General features: G+C 39.3%; 1 protein-coding gene across 6 annotated transcripts in view; it reads right to left on the bottom strand.

Annotated features, from left to right (window-relative positions):
- Nucleotides 1-1,736: 1,736 nt before the first annotated feature.
- The window catches only part of CLIP1 (CAP-Gly domain containing linker protein 1), a 126,136-nt gene continuing 105,069 nt past the window's right edge, over nucleotides 1,737-22,803 (bottom strand). For all 6 annotated transcript variants that reach the window (XM_057527302.1, XM_057527301.1, XM_057527299.1 and 3 more), the window contains 6 exons: nucleotides 13,643-13,695; nucleotides 7,615-7,732; nucleotides 7,387-7,537; nucleotides 6,795-6,844; nucleotides 4,252-4,376; nucleotides 1,737-3,444 (listed from right to left, as the gene is read on the bottom strand). In XM_057527302.1, the coding sequence (XP_057383285.1) occupies nucleotides 3,219-3,444; nucleotides 4,252-4,376; nucleotides 6,795-6,844; nucleotides 7,387-7,537; nucleotides 7,615-7,732; nucleotides 13,643-13,695 (723 nt within the window). In that variant the 3' untranslated portion in view covers nucleotides 1,737-3,218. The remainder of the gene's footprint in view (nucleotides 3,445-4,251; nucleotides 4,377-6,794; nucleotides 6,845-7,386; nucleotides 7,538-7,614; nucleotides 7,733-13,642; nucleotides 13,696-22,803) is intronic.

The following is a 22,803-nucleotide window of genomic DNA, read 5'->3' on the forward strand; positions in this document are numbered from 1 at the left end:
CGCCCGCCGCTTTCTTCCCCTGCGTGGGTTCCGAGGCTCCCAACGACCGACAGACACGTCCAGACCCCGCCTCAGTCCAGGGCACCTCAGTTGGGCGCTGAGAATTGGGTTTAAGGGCAGAGACCGGATCCTACTCGTCCCGTTTAAAAATCGAGACTTTCATTTTAGCAGCAAGCATACTCGCTGTAAAATGGTAACGAAGCTAAACTTGAGTGGAAATCTTTTAAATTATAGCAATCAAAAAGGTCCTGCGCTTTGCCCGTTTGGTTTGTCGGCTAAAATCTGCAAAAATGGCTAAGGGCTGAGGGAACCTTGAGTGACTTGTCTGTTCAGCTCATCGACATGGTATTTCACACAAATACTATCCGATGTGGAATCTAGGTAAAATTCGCATGTTACCTCGTGAGTTGCGAGGGTGAAACAGGATGTAATTTACATCGTGTGATTTATGTAAAAGGCTTAGCAGGGTGCCTGTAATTTAATAAGTGCTCAATAAATAACTTATTAGGAAGATATATGCGTTTCAGTACTTTGAGGTGTAAAATTGGCTATTTGGGATCTGGTGAAAGAGGCTTGAAAATGTCTGGTCTTGCCTGGCTTCCTTCAACCCTTTATACACTGTTACCAAGAAAGGAATCGCTAAGCAATTACCATGGAGTATGAATAAGCAAAGAGTGGAATTTGGAGATGATACAGTAATCAACTATACATATTTACTTACTTCCACTCTCAACTTCTTGACTATCAAAGACATTTAATTTTAAAATAACGTTTCCACACATGCAGACTGTTCCATGCCCTAGTTCTCACCCGATTTTCACAGGGATTCTTCTCAACCTGTATCACAAACTCTTCTCACGTGCGCAGGTTTTTTGCTCAACTGAGAACATGTATTATTTTAGCACCATCTGTGAGAATAAATGTTGAGCTCAGCAGGCCATGTCCTGAACTGGTAAATGAGAGCACACCCACCTAAGAGGTAAAAATGCCCACGGTTAGCGAACTCTCAGGCGTGTGTGGGTGCAAACGAGCAAGACGAGGATGATAAACGATCCTCTGCAAACAGGACCAGGATTCTAAATGATCAACAGAGGTGTTTTGTGTAAAGACCCAACTGGAGATACTGCAATACTACCGCAGTTGCCCTATAAATATCATAGACTTGTTTAGTGTTTTTTTCTTTTTAAAACGTATTTTTAATTGACATAATGGATATTTAATATTAATTTTAGGTGTACAACATAATGATATGATATATGTATATGTTGTGAAATGGTCACCACAACAAATGTAGTTCATAGTTTTGAGTCTTTTCATCAATGTGGTCAATGCTGAAGTCAAGGACCACTGTCAGGGTAATTTTTAGGTCAAAATAATGTTCAGCTGGTAACTCTGCTTTGGAACTATCTACCTGTGGGGGAGTCAGAACTCATAAAACAGATTGCTTGGTTCAGTTATCATTTTGGAAAATACCACAACAGCTTTCAGAGTTTCCTTCCAAAACTTCATGCTGTACTAGGTAGTGGGTACTTCGTGGTGCTACTTACATTTCTGTCAGGTAATACAGTGAGACATAGCAATGGATAACCACCTTGGACATTTATCTTATGCTGAATGGGTCATAGAATGCTTTGAGATAATTTCTTAAAAGCAATTTATCAACAGACTGCAGTAGAAATTGCTATTTGGGTCTCTAGTGCTTGCTCACTTAAAGAAAAACCACTATGACAAATAAACCTGAGAATAATACCAGTTTACTACACTGGCAAAAAAGAATAACCATTTATTAAAGTAGATACAGAACACCTGTTTGCTCAGATTTTAATATTGCTTTACATATTGTGTTTGTGAAACAGTTCCTATTATATGTTTATAACCCCACATTTCAACGGACTACAGATTTATTTTTTCACGTGTCAAACACATAGTTGATAATCTTGAGAGGAAAATACATCAAAGGCATATATACAATTATAGAAGTTCTTATTATACATGTCTCATGGAAGATACATTTATTTATTACTTTTTACATATTCTAGGAGACATTCTAATGAAGATAAATAGATTCAAACTGGTTGATAAACTTCTTGTGGTTGAGGTCCTTCAGTTTATTTTTTGTGATAAGAAAATCCAAAATTATTAATGTTGACTTTCTCATCGTACATTCATCTAAAAACACAGTAAAAAAAACTTGTAAAGACTGTAGATTGGTTAATTTAGGTGTTTTACAGTGGCTTATTATCTAATTAACTGACTGCTGGGGATATCTGCTGGAGAAGGAAAAAAAAATCTGGAGAAAATTCTCCCAGTTATTTATATCTGATAAAGAAATAAAATGAAAACACAAAGAACAAAGAGCTGCAAAGCCACATGATGCTATTTCTGGCCTAGTCCATTAGGTCCTGATGAACATTTTAAGTGTTTCTTTTTCATAAAGGTAAAAATCTGAAAAGAAAGACACATTGTATATGTTTTTTCCCAAAATAGAGATTTTACAAAAATATATACATATAATATATAAGCTGAAATTATGCAAAACCAATAAACAAAACACCATAGAAGAGTAAGTGGGTGCAGCATAGAGATTATAAAATGTCCCCACAGCAGTTTGGGGGCTTCCCCCTCCCTTTACCTGTTTCATGATTTTATAATCACACCTAAGTATCATCAAGCCTGAAATAAAGGCACTACTGACATCAGGTAGTGCAAAGAGCTCAGGTATTTCTTTAAGTATAAAATACTTTAAATGAGTAGATGAAAATGCAAAGTGGCACATTTTTTCAACTCATTCCAGTGTCAAAGTTTAACCAAAACATCTAAATATACAAACGCAGCCTGGAAATATTTTAGTGCAAATATGAAAAGTAACAGCATAATTTAAAGTACTTAAATAAGGTACTGTGAGGGTAGGAGTCGTTCTCTGAGGTCTCCCTAGGGACAATTAATGTAATGGCATCTGGTGCAATGTCTTGTTAATACTTTTTAAAAATCAAGACAAAATCAGAGGTGAAAACTCACCTATTTATTATTCTAACTGATAAACTTATAAGGGGAGACTAAAAGGGAGATTTGTTGAAGATCAAAATATTTTCTTAGATTTGTTGATGGGGGCTCAAAAATAACATGAGTTCTCCTGAAGTCTGCACACACAATGCTGGTGGTCAGTTGCCTAAACGCTAGTGCATCTGAGAAAGCCCAGTTCTGGATGTGAGGCTTCATCAGAAAGTCTCGTCGTCATTGCAGTTGGTTGCCCAGTGCCCAAACATCTCACAGATTTCACAGTAGGGGCGTTCCTCGCTCCGACTGCCGTGGTGTGTAGAATGGGGGGGGTCCTCAGACATCTGTGCCTGGGTAGGACAATCCTCTGTGTCGTGGAGATCAAAGCAGTCACATATGTCACAGAAGAGGCGAGGTTTCTTCTTGGACTGTTTCTCCTGGTCATCACTACAAATGTTAACATGCATAATCAGAAACTCATCTCCATCAGAAGAAATTTAAGAGACAGTATCACTTGTAATGAACAAAAAATAAGCAAGAATTATGGCTAAGTCTGGGAGCCTCAAGTGTTTAAGTACTACAGTCCACTTTTGAAATTTTCACATCAAACCATTTTCACTCTCTTGCCAGATTTGTGGAAGTCAATTTATGGCCAAATAACCACAAAGCAATTGTTTCTCCAATCCACTGGAGAACCTAACTTTTTTTTTTTTTTTTTTAATTTTACTGATGATGTATAGTTGATTTACAACGTTTTGTTAATTTCTGCTGTATAGCAGAGTGACTCAGTTATACATATATATATTCTTTTTAAAAAATTTTTATTGGAGTATAGGTGATTTACAACGTTGTGTCACCTTCTGCTGTACACAAAGTGAATCAGCCATACATATACATAATTCCACGCTTTTTTAGATTCTTTTCCCATATAGATCACCACAGAGTATTGAGTAGAGTTCCCTGTGCTATACGGTAGGTCCTTATTAGTTATCTATTTTATATATAGTAGTGTGTAAATGTCAATCCCAATCTCCCAATTTATCCCTCCCCCCCCTTTACCCCCTGGTAACCGTAAGTTTGTTTTCTACATCTGTAACTCTATTTCTGTTTGTACCATTTGTACCATTTTTTTAGATTCCACCTAGAAGCGATATCATGCGATATCTGTCCTCTGTCTGGAGAACCTAACTTTAAAAACACACATTTATTTAGATGGAACTAAGGTTCCGCTCAGTATCGCTGGACGTGAAATACCTGTCGTAATTGTTCACGTCGTCACCGTTCCCATTCAGGGCTGCTTCCGACATCATCTCCACCTTCATCTTGAGATCCTGATTCTTCCTCTGAAGGTCCACTATTACTGAATTTAGGAAATCGATCTGATTTTTTAGGGAAAAAACAAAAGCAGATGTGTAAAATGTCTGAAGTGTGTTCGCTGGAGCATCAAGCAGTCTACAAGTACGCTCTCAGGCTGTGGCTGCGGAGTATATGCTGCAGTCGCAGGGGCCCACAGCAGCCGTGACTCAACCGTGTTTTACATTATGTTCACACACACACACACTGTACAGAAAGCGTAACCAGTTACTTGCTACACTAAACTACAACTAAGCCAGGACTTTTATGTTCTGTAGATTTCAAAAAGCTCATGGAAATTCTCCTCCAACTACGATTTAACATTCACTTATTAGTCATGGTGGGATGGTAAATGGGTCTTCAGAGAAAAAGGAAGGCGTTCTAAAGAGAAGGCTTAAGCTCTCTTTCACCTGAGGAGGTGTGGCCACACACTAAAGGGGCAGCTTTCAGGCCACCTGGGCCCAGAATTGGGGCAGTGGGATAACGAGATGACTGCCCACCAGGAGGAAACGCTCTTGTCCTAACCTTGCAAAGCAAGGGCACTTTAATTTAAAATCAGTTAAGTTTCAGGACTTCCCTGATGGTCCAGTGGTTAAGACTCTGCGCTTCCAATGCAAGGGGCGAGGGTTCGATCCCCGGTCAGGGAACTAGATCCCACGTGCCGCATGGCACAGCCAAGAAAAGAAAAAAATCAGTAATTTCTTCCCTCTTCTACAAATACAAAGGTCTCACTTCTCTAAATGTCCATTGGGAAAAAAATCCCATTTTACAGTGTTAAAAAATACATCTGTGTGTGTGTATATATTCATACATACATATTCACTTTTTAAAGAAATATTTGGCCTTTTTCTCCTGCTGGGGCAGTTATGAAACAAAGCTAGGAATCACTAGCTTTGTGATTCTCTGCAGAATCTCCCTTCTGCCATTGAAGGCAAGACCCACTGAATCTCATCTCACTGCTCAAACTGTATTTTCTAAAGACTTTATCCTGTTAGCAGATACATATCAGAAAGGGGGGAAAAAGCCACAAAATGGATGTAAGTACAGTGGGAAACCACACACACACACGTGCTCACAAATTAGGAAACATAAAACAAACCATTTGCTGATTGGAAGAAAAGTGTTGGCAGTGGCAGATGAAACAAACGGAAGCAGAAAGGAAGGGGGAAAGAGAAAACATTGTGAATTAAGTTTGTGCTCATCAGACATACAAACTAAGCAGAGACAATGCTATTCAGGGTAAATTAGGCTGTGCGTTGAATCCTTACATGCCTTTCAAAGGAGATGTCATAACTAAAACAAATCACTAATGCACTGAGTTTCTCTTTTATTTAAAAGTCAAAGAAGGCTTTTGTACCTTTGAATTTTGAATGGGGTAAGTATGTCCAAAATATATAATAAAAATTGAAAATAGATGTTTGTTGCTTGTGGGCTATACGTTTCCAAAAACAGAATAGTTTGCCTCCATATAATACCATTTTTAAAACTAAGGCTATTTTGATAATTTTGGCTTTAGGAAACAGTTTTCAAGAACCCTGTCTTGGGGCTTCCCTGGTGGCGCAGTGGTTGAGAATCTGCCTGCCAATGCAGGGGACACGGGTTCGAGCCCTGGTCTGGGAAGATCCCACATGCCGCGGAGCAACTAGGCCCGTGAGCCACAATTACTGAGCCTGCGCGTCTGGAGTCTGTGCTCTGCAACAAGAGAGGCCGCGATAGTGAGAGGCCCGCGCACCGCAATGAAGAGTAGCCCCCGCTTGCCGCAACTAGAGAAAGCCCTCGGACAGAAACGAAGACCCAACACAGCCATAAATAAATAAATCAATAAAATAAAAAAAATAAAAAAGGAGATACTGTTCTTTAAAAAAAAAAAAAAGAACCCTGTCTTTAAGGTAAAGATGAGGAAGGAAACTTTTATGGAGCAATTCAACTTCTAGAAATTTATCCTAAAGAAATATTAGTATGTCTGTAAAATGACAGGTGTTCAAGACAGTTCATTATAGCATTGTTTATAATACATCTAAAAGATCAGAAAACACCCCAAATGTCATGTCAACCAATAAGGCCTGATTAAATTATGGTACACCCATATAATGGAATATCATACAGCTATAAAAAGCTAAGTGCAGATCAGTTTATGTAATATGCCCCCATTTGTGTAAAAAAAAAAGGAGGGGGAAAGACTGTATTAGTCTTGGCTTGTATGTACATTTAAAAAAATCTCTGAAAAAATAAAAAAAGACGTTAATAACCCTGATTACCTGTTTGGGGGGTTGGGAACTGAGCAGGAGAGAGATGGGTGTTTGGAGGGAGATTTTTTTTTTTTTTTACTGTACGTATTTTTAACGTTGTTTAATGTTTAGAACATATTAATATATTACCTATTCAAAAGATTAAATGATTTTTTAAAAATAGCAAGTAAGCAAAGCAAAAGGAAGGAATATTACCTGACTCTCCTGGGTTCTTTCGTCCTCTTCTGCCTGAGTATCAGTATTACCTTATATTTAAAAAAAAAAAAGGGGGGGGGATTTTTTTAAAAATTACAATCTTATTTCCTTGTTATTGCATTGAAAGGGCCAGTGTTAGAAACGCATTCTCATGTGGAGCCCCACGTGCGCCTCTCTGAGAACACGTTTGAGGTTCCTGTCTCCTCTCTGGACCCCTCGGACATGGTCGTCCTCTCTCAGGCCGGCCCACTGCGGGGAGGAACGCCGGTCACGGTCACGGTCACAGCCGTCATTTCCTCCTCCCCGGCAGGGCACCTGCAGAGGCCGCGGCTGCTGCTGGGATGGCAGCTATCACCCACTGTCTTATATAAACTCCTGCCGATGCTCAGGCCCACGGGAAGGTCCGGAAGTGGGGACAGGCAGGCGCGCCCCTCTGCGTGGGGCCTCATCCGACTACCAGCGGGCGAGCCCGGCACAGAGCCGCCCCGTCGGCGGGGCGAGGCGCAGCCGCCGCCTACAAAGCGCGCGCCCGCCACGAGCCCCGCGTCCGCGGGAAGCAGCGGGGTCGGGAGGAAGCACGTGGACATTTTACCTGACGAGCTGCTGAGCTGCCTCTTGTTTTCTTTGAGTTGAAGCTCCAAGTTCTTTACCTTGAGCTCAAGCTTCGCCTTGTCGGACTCTAGAGACTGAACGACTGCGCGCAAGGACTTGGCGGAGGCGTTCTCTCCCCTGAGCGCTGTGACCTGAAACACACGTCTGGGCTTAGCTTCCGGTCGGAACACAGACGGGTACCGCCAGGGTCCCCGAGGTGGTACTCTACCTCATTCCTCAGCTTTTCCAGCTCTGCATCCTTTTCTGTGAGTAAGGCACTAGTAATACTGATGGATTTCTGCAAGGAAGCTTTTTCTTCATCTGCGTCTTTTATTAGCTTGGATTCTCTAAAAGACCAAAGAGTTAAAAATTCCAGAAATCAACCGAGAGAGCGGTCAGTGTACAACTGTCCTAGAACAAACGCGCAACTTTAGCTAATATACAGGGAGAAAGTATCACAGGGAAGTTTTACAGGGGGTTAAGGCTATTATGCTTGCAGAATGTTACTTGAAATTTTACTTACTGTGAGGGGAGAAAAAGTTTACCTATGCAGAGACATGCCAGAATCTGCATATCATTGTATCCGTTTAAATTTAAAGAAACAAGTTAATAACTTTGGAAGACGCAGAATTAAAAAACAAGACTGTTACACCCCCAAATAATTACTTTAAAAATCTAAGCCCCCCCCCCAGATGAATTCTGTTACTTCTTGAATAAATCATTACCAAGCAATAACAACAATTAAAATACACACATGCAAAGCGATTAAACAGATGTCATGCAGAGCAGTTTTATGCTGGAAGTATCGATTGGTTCTCACTAATTTCAGTAACTTTCAGCAAGTTCCAAGAGTGTGTTTTGGAGATCTTCTGGGCCAAAACAGTAGCAGAGATTATTACCACTATTCAAACGGAAGGATTATTACTTTTCGTCCATAGACTCTGAAGAGGACAGACATTAAGTTGCTCATAGAAATCAAAGGTAATGACATAAAGGCTAGAACGGAAATGTGAAGATGGATTTCCAGGTGTAGAATGGAAGCCAAGGGGCATCTGGAGGGAGAAGGTCAGCACACGGGATGTATGTTCTCAGGCCGACCCAGCACTTGGTTATCAGCACAGGGACGGGGGCCGGGCTTTCCAGGAGAGGAGAACATTTATCTTGGAGTCAGGAGAGTGGGAAAAGAAAGGGAAAGATGAAGGGAAGACAGGGGAGGAGGGCAAGACACAATAGAGACAACCCCAGAGGGCAGGCTACTATGTGTTTATAAATGTGTGAGTGTATTTAAATTTTCGTGGTGAAAATTCAAACGTGCCAAGGTCACGGAAGCCAAGGAAAGACTGAGGAGCTGTCACAGATGGGACAGCTAAATGCACTGTGGTCTCCTAGACCGGATCCTGGGAGAGACAGAAAGATATGAATGGGAAAACTGGGGAAATCTGAACAACGTCTAGAGTCTGGCTAAGAGTACTGGACCAACGTTACTCTCTCGGTTTGGATCAAAGGACCAGGGGATGTAAGATGTGCCCATGAGGGGAAGCTGGGTGAAGGGAATGCGGGACCTCCAGGTACTACCTTTGCGGCTCTTCTGGAAACCTCAGATTTTGAAATAAGAAGTTTTTAAAAAATGACATGCAGTGTGAAACAAGAGGAAAAAAGACCTTGTATCACAAAAATATCTGGGGAAAACACAACTGGAGAAATATTTCCCGGCTGCCCTCAGGCCATACAACCTACTCATCTGCATCCATATAGATAATCATCAGTGAGAGTTCATGGCTTAAACCACAACAAACCGAATTACTCCCGGTTCTATTAGAAGTAGCTGGGTGAGTGCAGAGCATGCTGTGGTTCAGTTTGTCTTCGAACCAACTGGAGGGATTGGAAACTGCGGCCCAGGTTAGAAATGGCAGAATGTATGTCTGGTTAGTGAGACCCAAGATATCCGGCACACGAATTACAGAATTCTCATGGTTTATGGTAAATTGAAATTCTATTCTACACAAAGATGAAAAATATAAGTGTTGTATTTATCTCATTGTGTGGATAACACTCAAACCCCAGAATAAGTAGTAAGAAAAGAATCTGAGACTTACAGAAAATGTCTTGAACTCAACACCCAAGCATTATATGAATACTTGGTGCTGTTAAATTACTAACTGCATAACACCTCGCTAGGAAATAGGATCCTGTTTAAGTAAAAACAACAACAACAAAAACAAACAAACAAAAAAACCCCAAAGATTTAAATGAAAGGAATGTACACAGGCATTTTTTCCACCTGGGAAGTAAATATCTGATTTTATCCAAAGATTCAATAACTCTTGGGCTCTTTAAGTTTCTATTAAACTTATTTGGTAGTTCACTCTATTATAAAAACCGTTTCAAGAGATTCACTTGTAAATCCAACTCAAATTTGAAAGATGTGATTTTAAATGTTTTTACTGAGAAATACCAGGATTTGGGGGTTAATGGATTTAGATTCCTCTGTAATCAGGACTCTAGTTAGTCAAGCTCTCACAGGTTCTTTGTGTTAGGGAGGGATGAGGCCGGCATCAGCCGGCAGAAGGAAAAAGGAGCAGGTATCTTTGCTTATCGGCACATACGTCCACCCTCTAAGTGAGGCTGCTTTCTAAGAAGATGGCAAGCAGATGTTTCTCGTACAAAAGTTATCAAAAGATGCGTGGTTAAAAAAGGGATCTGACTTGCGATTTGTGCACCAAATGGAGGGACAACTAGGCCTTGGCAGCTCATCTTTGTGACAGGTCTTCAGTGTTAGCATCTTCGGTGATTTCTAAGCCCAAATCCCACCGTGCAAACCAAGAGGGGCTAAATTAAACCATTTATGCCAGCATTACTGACACCTGAGTCACACATCACATTGACAGTAAGGCCTGTGTTACTTTAAAGCCACGCTGGCCCCAGTGACTTGGCATTACTAAAAGTATCAAGAAGGAAAGATAAACATAACATGAAAGAAGGGTTATGGGGGCCAGAAATCTTTCCCCCAAGGGAACGTATTACCCAGATTCTTTCCTTACTACTTACATAAGAAAGAAATTCCAGTAATGAAGCAAATACCTTAAAGTGTTACTGGGCAAGCTTTAAAAATGCAAGATAACAAGAACCAAATATTAGGAACATGAAGAGAACTGCAAATGCAGTAAGGAGAACTCAATTTGCACTGAAGTTCTGTGCTGTATATAGATATAAAAAAGATATGTGTGCGTGTGTGTGTATGTATATACTGCTGAGAATATTTTACAAAACAAAAGCAAGACACAGAGGGACAAAGGCAGCCAAAAAATATATACAACAATTTTGTTTACTAAAAATATATGAAATTTATTTATTATAACGTGGATAGACTTTCTTTAGTCTTACCATTAAAGACACACAGATATAGCAAAGGAAGCAAGAGTAGGAAAGGGAAAAGAGAGGGGTGAAATGAGCATTGATAAGTAGCGCAAGCTGGAGACAGTCAGACAGTTAGCAACCCACGGTGAGCTGAATGAGCTGGCGTGGCAGTGACCTCTTCAGAACTGGTGGACGGGACCGTCGGCCAGTTTTCCTTCCTGACAGGAATCTTGCCTTGACGCCCACAGAATTAAGCCTGACTCTACAAGTCCACAGCTAAGATGATGGCTCTGGAATTCCTTCTAGGACATCAAAAAGCCTAGAGAAGAGAGGGGAGCCCAACAGGTTCCCAAATCTGCCGTAGGCTCTCTGGCCAGAGGGACACACTTCTCTACTTCCATCAGTTAGAGCGCTCAAGGTTGGCTCTACTTTATCTACTAGACGTGTTGGAACCTGTTCTGAAAGAGGTTTGCCTAACTTGGAGACCACTTTCCCAAAGAAATGATTACATTTTTAAGCTAAGAGAAAAACTTACACTACGTGTTGCTTGCAATTCGATGCTAGATAGCAAAAAAAAACAGAGCAAGTACAAGAGGGTGATACTGATTTCTTAACGATAAGTAGTTTCACCCTACATCAGGAGTAAGTACTGCACTTCAACATAATGAACAATAGAGTTTGAATGAAGCCATCATATACTATGTTGACTGTGTATGTTCAGTTCTCACCTCTAAATTAAACTGTTGGCTAAGATCTCGGTTCTTGCATGAACCACTACCTTTCAAATATCTTCCTGATTTAAGTACTTTCTAGATTTTTAAATTAAGAAAGTATCCAATTCTTTTTAGTACTCTATGCTACAGGTACTTAACTATTACACACATAGACCTACATATGAATCCTTTACCAAACTGACTTTCAGAAGGCATTTAAGGCCCCCAAAATATTAGCTAAAATATATTTTTATTCAGATTTCTGAAAGAGACATAACTTTCCATGAGGATTAATTAACAATTTGATTAAAAAAACAGTTCTAAATATAAGAAACTAAGTTTTAACATTTTTCACTCCCAGAAAAATTATCATCTTTATCCACGTTTATTGATTAAAAGAATAATTATCCAGGACCTAAAATGGGAGCAGGGTGAAATAAGAAGAGAGGAATGGACAAGTACCCAAATTTGTTCTATCTTTTTAAGCCGTGAAAAAAGTCACATGTCTAATCACATTTTGAGAGGCAGGTAATTCAGTCAAAGTCACATGAAAAGGACTAACAAAGCAATAGCATCTTTATTTTTAAAGAAGATTAAAAAGTAAAAATAAATAAATAATCAATGTACAATGAGAGAAGACCCCTTGTAAAAATCTTAAGTCCTGGGTCTTGTGCCTGCATCTGAGTTCTTGGCCAAGTTGCCTAACTTTGGGGGTTTTAGTTTCATCATTTTTAAATGCAAGCCCCACCATATATTTCAGGGGTTTGTTCTGAGATATGAGAAATTTGTGAATTACAAGGGCTACATAAATGCAAAGGGATTACATCAGTACTCACACCAGCCTGTTTTTATTCATTCCCTTGTCAGAATGCCTCAGGAATAAGTGCTATCAATTTTTTCACATACCCTTGACAACTGCATACATGGGGTTCTTTTTAAAGAAACAAAGCCTTATTCATGGAAAATTAAATATCCCAAGGCCCCCACGGGTGGAGCTGTGCTTGTACCTGGGCCCCAGGTTAAGGCATGGCAGGCCAGTCACCACAGCTCATGGGCACTGGGCGAACACCTGGCTGGACCAGGGGCATGGCAGTCATGAAACACACATGCATTCTGATGTGAAACTTTAAAGAAGAATGAGTCTAAGGATGTCTTAAAAAAAGAAAGGAGGAAGGCACCCCTGAACTGAGGCCTAATTTCCTTTAGAGTGGAGCTTATGGAACCCAAGTATCTTTGTGGGCTAAATAAAGCCCTCGACTCTGAAGCAACCGCCATACTGGCAGGAGGGACAACGTCAGCATAAACGCATGCGTCAGTGGTCAGTAAGGGAGACTTCCTCTGCTCTGACAAGTAAGAATAAAATGCTCTGCAAGACCATGAAGGAATTCTTTTTTTTTCTATTTTATTTTCTTATTATTTTTTAATTGAGGTATAGAAGAATTCTTGATTATACTATTCCTAAAGGTTTATTTTTCTTTTTGTAATTAATAAGACAAAAACGCCTGTCTCTGTTGTGATGTACTCTACAGCAAACCACTGTACAGGCTGTGGTTCTTAGCAACAGTATACACTATGCCTACTTGGCATGCAGAGTAAAGCAGAGAATCTCTCTAGACACAAACTGCACATTTTAAAAAAGCAGACAGAGACCATCAGAAAGCATAAGCATCAGGCTTCTAAATGATTACTCCTGGGAGCCCGTTTATCCTTACTCAAAAGTACTGGAAGCTTCCATGTGAACAGCATTCGATTATCATCAAAGAATAACAAATAACAAAGCTCTTTTTAAGAAAGTAAGTAGAAACATTTAAAATGTTTCCCATTATTATTGAAAAAATGAAATTTTTATATAACTCAATTTATTTGCAGATTACTCTAGGTAAAATTATAGTACTTTAGTTACTGAAACTAGGAGGTAAGCAGTATAATATGAGACAATCTAATTTAGAAGACTTCTCAACAAATGCAACTGAACATGGCTTAAAAATTGAACTATTCTTTTAGTAATTCATACTGAAACTCTTACAAATTTGTCAATTATGAGTACCAAACTATCACGATGCAATTTTCTGAATATAAGAAGGTCGTATATTTTCTACAAGTCACTGTACACAGCATATTCTAACATTTTCCTTATTAAACACACACACATACACACAAAACAATATATACAAAAAGAAAGCCTACCTCTTTTTCATTTCTAACAACTGATTATTGAGCACAGATCTCTCTTCTTCCAGCTGGGAAAAAAAACACACATTAAAAAAAAGTTCAGTGCATAACAGAGAGGTCAGTTTCTCATCCCCCAGGTCACATTCCCATGCTCCAGGACCGCTAAAGCAACGGGCTTTCCTCAGAGGCAGTGAAAAAGGACCAAGTGTACATCAGGGACCTGAGAGTTAAAATATTAAACAACACCATGTACATGCCATATCTTAGACATTCAATAAATGTTTCCTTCATTTGTTAGATGAATGAGTGAAAGCTTCACTATTAACATTCTGGTTCCTTTACTGAAACAAAAGAAGTTAAAGGTCACTAACTTGTGTAGGGCTAGGAACAGGTAATTTATTCTACACGGGCCTTATCTTATGCCTACTATATCCAGGCATTTCTTTCTCACCTATAAAATAAGAAAGTTACAGAAGAATTTCCACTGGCCCTTTAGTTCTAAAATTCTGTTATTCTATTAAGGATAAAAAACAAAAGATTCAGCTAGTCAATCTTGTGAGAAAAGATTCACCTCTACCCCCAATCTGTACCACATACAGTTTAGCCAAATACAGTACCAATTTTAACTCACACTGTTAATAAAACAAAGAGGTAACAAAAGCTCTTACATGGTTTTTTTTAATCAAAGGATAACAACAAAGACTATGTAATGGTTTCCAACCATTTGGGATTGGCCCAGAATTTAAGCCACTAATTCACGATAAGTCGTTGTGGTTTTATTTCTGATTATGTGTCAGTTATGTACATGCTTTGCTATAAAAGTGTTTTATACTTTAGAAGTTCTTAAATATAAACATGTATGTTTTGAACATAAGGTTATCAAGAAATCTATAGAGACTAACATACAGTTTTTTTCCACTGTAGACTCTCTCCTTTCCTAGTCCATTAAGATAAATGCTTTTGCTGCATGAGTAATTCACAGATATATTTAGAAATTTGTAAAGAGTAAAAGGAAGGAAGAACAGTGGGAGGCAAACTTTAAAGGAATGAAACAAGAGGGAGAACATCTGGAGAGTGGGATGTGGAGACGAGAGGGGCTCTCATTATTTCCTTTTGCCCTTTTATATGGTTTATATTTATTTTTTAAACAAGGAAGCTGTTTAACTTTTATAGTTAAAAAAATTAAAAAAGAAAAAATCAATAAACAAACAAGACTGGGAAATGACTACAATGAAGATATAAATGGATAAATGACATGGCAGATAATTCACAACAGAGAAAATACAAAAAATTAATAAACACTTGGAAAACCATTCAACACTGCAAAGAACAAGTATGCAGAGATTCTCCCCATTTCTTGGAGGCTGAATTTCTTGTACCTGAACTTCCACAGAACAGAAGTTTAGGATACTTATTGTACTGATTCTTCATAGGAAATAATGTTTTTTTCTTCTTCTGGTCCAGGATCCAATCCAGGATAACAAGCTTCATTTAGTAGTCAAATTTCTTTAGCCTGTCTAGTTCCTCATTCTTTCCTTGTCTTTCGTGACCCAGACTTTTTTTTTTTTTTTTGGCTGCACAGCTTGTGGGATTTTAGTTCCCCAACCAGGGATTAAACATGGGCCTTCAGCAATGAGACCTCGGAGTCCTAGCCACTGGACTGCCAGGGAATTCCCTGACCGTGACATTTTTTTTTGACCTTGACATTTTTGAAGAGCACAGAGGCGAGTAAAATGTCCATCAATTTGGATTCACCTGATATTCCCACGTGAGTAGAGTCAGACTATGCACTTTTTGGCAGAAATACCACAGAAGTGATCCCATGTCCTTCTCAGTATGTGATATTAAGAGGCACACAATGTCGATTTTCGGTGAGGGTAACTTCAATCACTTGGCTAAAGAAGCATCTTCCATGTTTCTCCGCTGTAAAAATACTACTATTTTGTGGAGAGATACTCTGAAACTATGTAAACATTCTGTTCCTTAACAAAATTTCACCCACTGGTTTTAGCACCAATTGATGACTCTTGCTGAAATAATTACCATGATGGATACCAAATAGTGATTTTCTAATATTCCATCATTTCACATACTTATCAGTTGGCATTTTACCATAAGGAAGAGCTTTCTTTTTTTTTTTTTTTTAGAAAGGCATTCCTATCTATCTATTTATGGCTGTGTCGGGTATTCGTTGCTGCCCACGGAAGGGCTTTCATTTTTCCCTCATTTACTTATTTATATCTGTTTCCATGGCATATTTATATATCATGGTTTCTTATTTTATTCAATAGGCTATAATCCATTACTATCATTATTTCTTTTGATGCTCAAATTATCTCAGATTTGGCCAGTGGAAGCCCCTTCAACATGGTTCTGATAGGTTTCTGACTAATCCCCAGTATTCTTTAAGCACTGCCTTGCTTTTTGGTACACAAGATATTCCAGGCTCATCTTGTAGTCTTTCTCTCTCAGCCCTGGAATCAGCCATTTCTCTAAGGACCTTTTAGTGGGGAAGAGTATTTAGAAACCAAAATCTAGGTAGTTAGGTGTGCTCATTGATACTGGAGTGTTATTACTTCTAAGCCCTGTCAGTGGACTTGAACCAAAATTTGAAACTTCTGCTCTTCAAAAGACACTGTTAAGAAAGTGTAATGAGAATACACAGACTGAGAGAAAACACTTGCAAAACTCAATCTGATAAAGGACTTGTATCCAGAACATATTAAGAGCTCTTACAACTCAATAATACACAGACTACAAACCAAATCTTAAAATGGGCAAAAGATCTGAACAGACACTTGACCAAAGAAGGAGCTCAAAATCATTAGCCATCAAGGAAATGCAAATTAAAACTACACCTGAGATACTTGGGTTATCACTTCTAGTTTCTAGGTCAGAGAACATACTTTGCCGGATCTCATGAGACTAGTTTTATGGCCTAGCATATGGTCTACCCTGGAGAATGTTCCACATGCACTTGAGCAGAATGTGTCTTCTGCTATTGTTGAATGGAGTGATCTAAAGATGACTGTTAGGCCTAGCTGATGTTCAAGTCTTCTATTTCCTTGTGGATCTTCTGTCTAGTTGTTCTATCCATTACTCAAATAGAATACTGAAATCTCCAACTACTATTGCTGAATTATCTATCTCATCCTTTAATTCTGTCAGTTTTTGCTTTCTGTATTTTAGGGCTCTGCCATTAGTTGCATATATATTTGTAATTGTTGTATTTTCTTGAGGGATTGATCTTTCTACCATTATAAAATTTCTTCCTCTGTTTCTAGTAACAATATTTGTCTTCAAAGTCTACTTTGTCTGATAATTAGTATAGACACTCCAGCTTGCTTTTGGTTACTATTTGTATGATATATCTTGTTACATCTTTTTACTTTCAATCCACTGTGTCTTTGAATCTAAATTGTGTCTCTTATAGGCAGCATATAGTTAGATGATGCTTTTTAAAAATTAATTCTGCCAATGTCTGCCTTTTAATCAGCGTTTGATTCACTTACATTTAATGTTATTATGCGTAAGGTTACATACTTTTTTTTTCAATTAATACAGTTTATTTTTTTAAAGAAGTTTCAGGTTCACAGCAAAATCTAACAGGTACAGAGATTTCCCATAACTCCATGTCCCCACACATGTACAACCTTCTCCACTATCAACATCCCACAGGACAGAGGTGCATTTGTTACAATCAGTGACACATCATTACCACCCAAATTTCCATAGTTTACATTAGGTTCACTCTTGGTGTTGTATATCCTACGAGTTTTGACAAATGGATAAAGACATGTATAGTTTAGTTTCACTGCCCTAAAAACCCTTGGTACTCTGCCTATTCATCACTCCCTCCCCCTTTTACCCCTCACAACCACTATATTTTTGTCTCCATAGTTTTGTCTTTTCCAGAATGCCATATCTTTGGAACCATACAGTATGTTGCTTTTACAAATCGGCTTCTTTCACTTTGTAATATGCATTTAAAGTTCCTCCATCTATTTTCATGGCTTGATAGGTCATTTCAGTTTGGTGCTGAGTAATATTCCATCATCTGGATGTACTTCAGTTTATTTATCCACTCACCTACTGAAGGACATCTTGGTTGCTTCCAAGTTTTTGGCAATTGTGATTAAATCTGCTGTAAACATCCATGCACAGGATTTTGTGTGGACATAAATTTTCAATTCGTTTGGGTAAATACCAAGGAGCACAATTACTGGATCATATGGTTAGAGTATGTTTAGTGTTGTAAGAAACTGCTGAGCTGTCTTCCAAAGCAGCTGTACCATTTTGCATTCCCAGCAGGGAATGAGAATTTCTGTTGCTCCACATCTTCATCAGCATTTGGTGTTACCAGAGTTTTGGATTCTGGCCATTCTAATAGGTGTGTAGTATTATCTGTTAATTTATAATTCCCTAATGACATACGATACTGAGCACCTTTTCATACGCTTACCTGCCATCTACATGTCTTATTTGGTGAGGTGTCTGTTAAGGTCTTTTGTCCATTTTCTAATTGCGCTGTTCATTTTCTTATTCTTAAGTCTTACAAGTTCTGTGTATATTTTGGCTAACCGTCCTTCATTACATGTGTCTTTTGTAAAAAAATTTTCTCCCAGTCAGCAGCTTGTCTTCTCATTCTTTTCACATTGTTTTTCACAGAGTAGAAGTTTTTAATTTTAAGAAAGTTCAGTTTATCAATTCTTTCACGGATCATGTCTTTGGGGTTGTATCTAAAAAGTCGCCTCCATACTCAAGGCCATCTAGGTTTTCCCCTGTTATTTTCTAAGAGTTTTATAGTTATTCACTTAACATTTAGGTCTATGATCCATCTTGGCTTAATTTTTATAAAGGGCATAACATCTGTGTCTAGATTCACTTTTTGGATATGGGTATCCACTTGCTCCAGCACCATCTGCTGAAAAGATGATCTTTGCTCCATTGTATTGCCTTTCCTCCTTTGTCAAAGATCAACTGCCTATATTTATGTGGGTCTATTTCTGAGCGCTTGATTCTGTTCCACTGACCCACTTGTCTACTCTTTTGCTGTACTTGATTATCGTAGCTTTATACTAAGTCTGGAGATTGGGTAGTGTCAGTCCTTCAACTTCGTTCTTCTTTAATACTGAGTTATTTGGGGTCTTTTTGCCTCTCCATACAAACTTTAGAATCAGTTTGTCGATATCCATAAAATAACTTGCTGGGATTTTGATTGGGATTGTGTTAAATCTACAGATCATGTTGGTAAGAACCAACATCTTGACAATATTGAGTCTTTCTATCTGTGAACATGGAATATCTCTCCATTTATTTAGCTCTTTGATTCTGTTCATTAAAGTTTTGTAGTTTTCCTCAGATGGACCTGGTACATACTTTGTGAGATTTTTACCTAAGTATTTCATTCTGGGGGCTGCTTATGTAAATGGTACTATGTTTTCAATTTCAAATTCCACTTGTTCATTGCTTTGATATAAGAAAGTGACTGATTCTTGTACACTGAACTTTGTATCCTGAAGCCTTGCTATAATCACTTACTAGTTCCAGGAGTTTGTCATTCTTTTGGATTTTCTATGTCACGTGATCTGTGAACAAAGAGTTTTATTTTTTCCTCCCCAATATGTATACCTTTTATTTCCTTTTCTTACTGCATTGGCAAGGACTAGCAGTACGATGTCGAAAAGCAGTGGTGAGAGGGTACATCCTTGCTTTGTTTCTTATCTTAGAAAGAAAGCTTTGAATTTCTCACCACTAAGTATGATGTTAGCAGTAGTTTTTGTAGGTATTATTTATGAGGTTGATGAAGTTCCCCTCTATTCCTAGTTGGCAGAGAGATTTTATCACAATGGTTGTTAGCTTTTTCAAATGCTTCTTCTGCATCTACTGATATGATCTTGTGGCTTCTCTTCCTTAGTCTGTTGATGTGATAGATTACATTATCTGATTTTCAAGTGCTGAACCCAGCCTTGCATCTCTGGGATAAATCCTACTTGGTCGTGGAATTATATACTATGTTCCAGAAATGGAGGAGACAGCGGTGAACAAAATAGAAAACTGCTGCTCCTCCCTCAGTCAAGTGGTCTGACTGAGCCTACAAAAGCAGGAGTATGTGTAATGGTTCCGAACTTCGGCACATCCTTCACTTCACACAAGCTAGTATTTTTCTTCACACACGCTAGTAATTTGTTTTAAATCTATCATTCCTCCTTTTAAACATTGTTGGGTTTAATTTGCTAATATTTTGTTGTTACATACTATTTTGATTCCATTTATGTTACCTACTAGAAAAGGCAAAACTATAGCACCATAAAAGAGAGAAATGGTTTTCAGGGATTGGGAAGTGATTGACTATAAAAGGAGCATGAGAGAAATTTTGGGGGTGAAGGAAATCTTGATTTCGGGGTAAATTATATGACTATATATATATATGTCAAAACTCATCAAGCCATATACCTATGAAGGGTGAATTTTATGTAAATTATACCTTTTTTTAATACCTTCTCTTTTATAAATTTATTTATTATTTATGTTTTGGCAGCATTGGGTCTTCGTTGCTGTGCGCAGGCTTTCTCTAGTTGCGGCGAGCGGGGGCTACTCTTTGCTGCAGTGTGCAGGCTTCTCATTGCGGTGGCTTCTCTTGTTGCAGAGCACAGGCTCTAGGTGCGCGGGCTTCAGCAGTTGTGGCACGCGGGCTCAGTAGTTGTGGCTCGCGGGCTCTAGAGCGCAGGCTCAGTAATTGTGGTGCACAGGTTTAGTTGCTCCACGGCATGTGGGATCTTCCTGGACCAGGGCTCGAACCCGTGTCCCCTGCATTGGCTGGCGGATTCTTAACCACTGCACCACCAGGGAAGCCCGTAAATTATACCTTAATAAATATAACTTCGGGGGAAAAAGGTGAGTTTGAGTAGTGTATACAATATTGCTTTTGTAAAAAACAAACTATATGTATATGCTGTTACACACATGAAGAGCAGTATGGAAAGGTACACCCAACCATTTATAATGTTGCCTCGATGAAACAACAATGGGAGGAGTAATAACTTTGAAATGGTATGTATTTGTATTGTTTCATGTTACAAACATGTATGATTATTTTTAATTTTAAAATAACATTACAATTTAAAAGGAATAGGGAATTCCCTGGCGGTCCAGTGGTTAGGACTCAGTGCTTTCATTGCTGTGGGCCCCGGGTTCAATCCCTTATTGGGAACGAAGATCCCGCAAGCCACACAGCATGGCCAAAAAAAAAAAAAAAAAAGGGTTCGGGGCTTCCCTGGTGGCGCAGTGGTTGAGAATCTGCCTGCCAATGCAGGGGACACGGGTTCGAGCCCTGGTCTGGGAAGATCCCACATGCCGCAGGGCAACTGGGCCCGTGCGCCACAACTACTGAGCCTGCGCGTCTGGAGCTTGTGCTCCGCAACAAGAGAGGCCGCGACAGTGAGAGGCCCGCGCACTGCGATGAAGAGTGGCCCCCGCTCGCCACAACTAGAGAAAGCCCGCGCACAGAAACGAAGACCCAACACAGCCAAAAATAAATAAATAAATTTATTTAAAAAAGGGGGGGGATAAATAATTTTATTTTTTAGAGGTACAAAGATATTTACAGATAAAATGACAGTATTCTAGGATTTGCTTCAAATTGATCTATGATGGGGTGGAGGGTGAGTGAGAGTAGAATTGAAGCAAGAGTGACTGGGCCTTCCCTGGGGGTCCAGTGGTTAGGACTCCGCGCTTCCACAGCAGCGGGTGCGGGTTCAACCCCTGGTCTGGGAACTAAGATCCCACAGGCTGCGCGGCCAAAAAAAAAAAAAATGAACAAGAGTGACCAAGAGCTGACTGCCTTTGGAGTGGGGCACATGGGGATTCACTGTTCTGCTCACTCTGCTTCTGTGCGTGTTTGAAACTTTTTGTAATAAAAAGCCGAATAAAAGGGAGGGTTATTTTACAGAAAAATATTAAGACGATAACATTACAGTGAAGACAGTATACAAGTGACCATGATTTGGGGAACTCTGGACCAGAGAATCTCACACAGCTGATCTATCCACAAAACTGTTTTATAATACAATAAACATGGTGGGTAATTTGTCTTCAATCTATCACCTAAGAAAAATACTAGCTTGTGTGAAGTGAAGGATGTGCTGAAGTTCAGAACCATTACACAGACCACCTGACGGAGGGAGGATGACCAGTTTTCTGTTTTGTTCTCCGCTGTCTCCTCCGTTTCTGGAGCACGGGCAGGCACACAGTAGGCGCTCAGTAACTACGTGTCGCGTACACGACGGGGTCAGAGAGCCGGTAAGCTGGTGCTCTCCTCGGGTGTGAGCTGGCAGTGACGCCGAGGAGCCAGGGCTCTCACCGGAGGAACTCTCTGCTCAGCTAGTCTGAGCGAGCTGGCGCTCAGCTGCTGCTTTTCTCACCGACTTCCCCGGGGAAGTGGTTCACGTGTGGGCGACTTCAGCCTCTTCTCGGAGCAAGTGTTCTGAGGTCCAAAATAGCGGCGCTACCTTGACAGCACAAGACACTTCCCCATCCCCTGTGTCTGCGGATCGCTAGTCTCGCCTCCCACACAGACTCGTGCTCTTGGAAGTGGAGAAGGTAATGGGGAGGAAAGAAGAGGAGGATTTAGTCAATTCTGTGGACAAGCCCCTTCAGAGGAGAAACAATGAACATTGGCTGTCTCTCCTCGCACACACAGACAGACAGACTTCTCCATGTACACAGAGCAAGAAGGACAGAGAGGGGAGACAAAAGCAAATTTAATTTGACTTGAATTTAACAGGAGAAAGAAAAATCAAAGTAAATAAAAGAAAACGGCTGAGGGCAGAAAAATGTTCTTTACCACAAAGATATATTCCTTTCTAAGAACTCCCACTAGGTTTATACATTTATTTTGTAAAATTTTTAAGTAGAATATATTTTTAAAAAACATAGATGTTAATATCATTTTCTTAGGTGTAAGTTAATTTTAATTTTAAATAATATCAAACATCACCCTGATATAAAAGATGAGGAGGCTTGCATACTTCCACGTTCTTTCAACTCTATCACCTCAAATTTTGTTAGTCATATTCTCTCTGTATATTTTTCTTTTTTCTCCTTTGTCTTTGATTTTTTTCTTTTTGTCTTGCAAATGCTTTAAGCTTACCTTCACTAAATGATCAAAACTGACA

Source organism: Balaenoptera acutorostrata, chromosome 13 (genome assembly GCF_949987535.1).
Source record: "Balaenoptera acutorostrata chromosome 13, mBalAcu1.1, whole genome shotgun sequence".
Lineage (NCBI taxonomy): Eukaryota > Metazoa > Chordata > Mammalia > Artiodactyla > Balaenopteridae > Balaenoptera > Balaenoptera acutorostrata.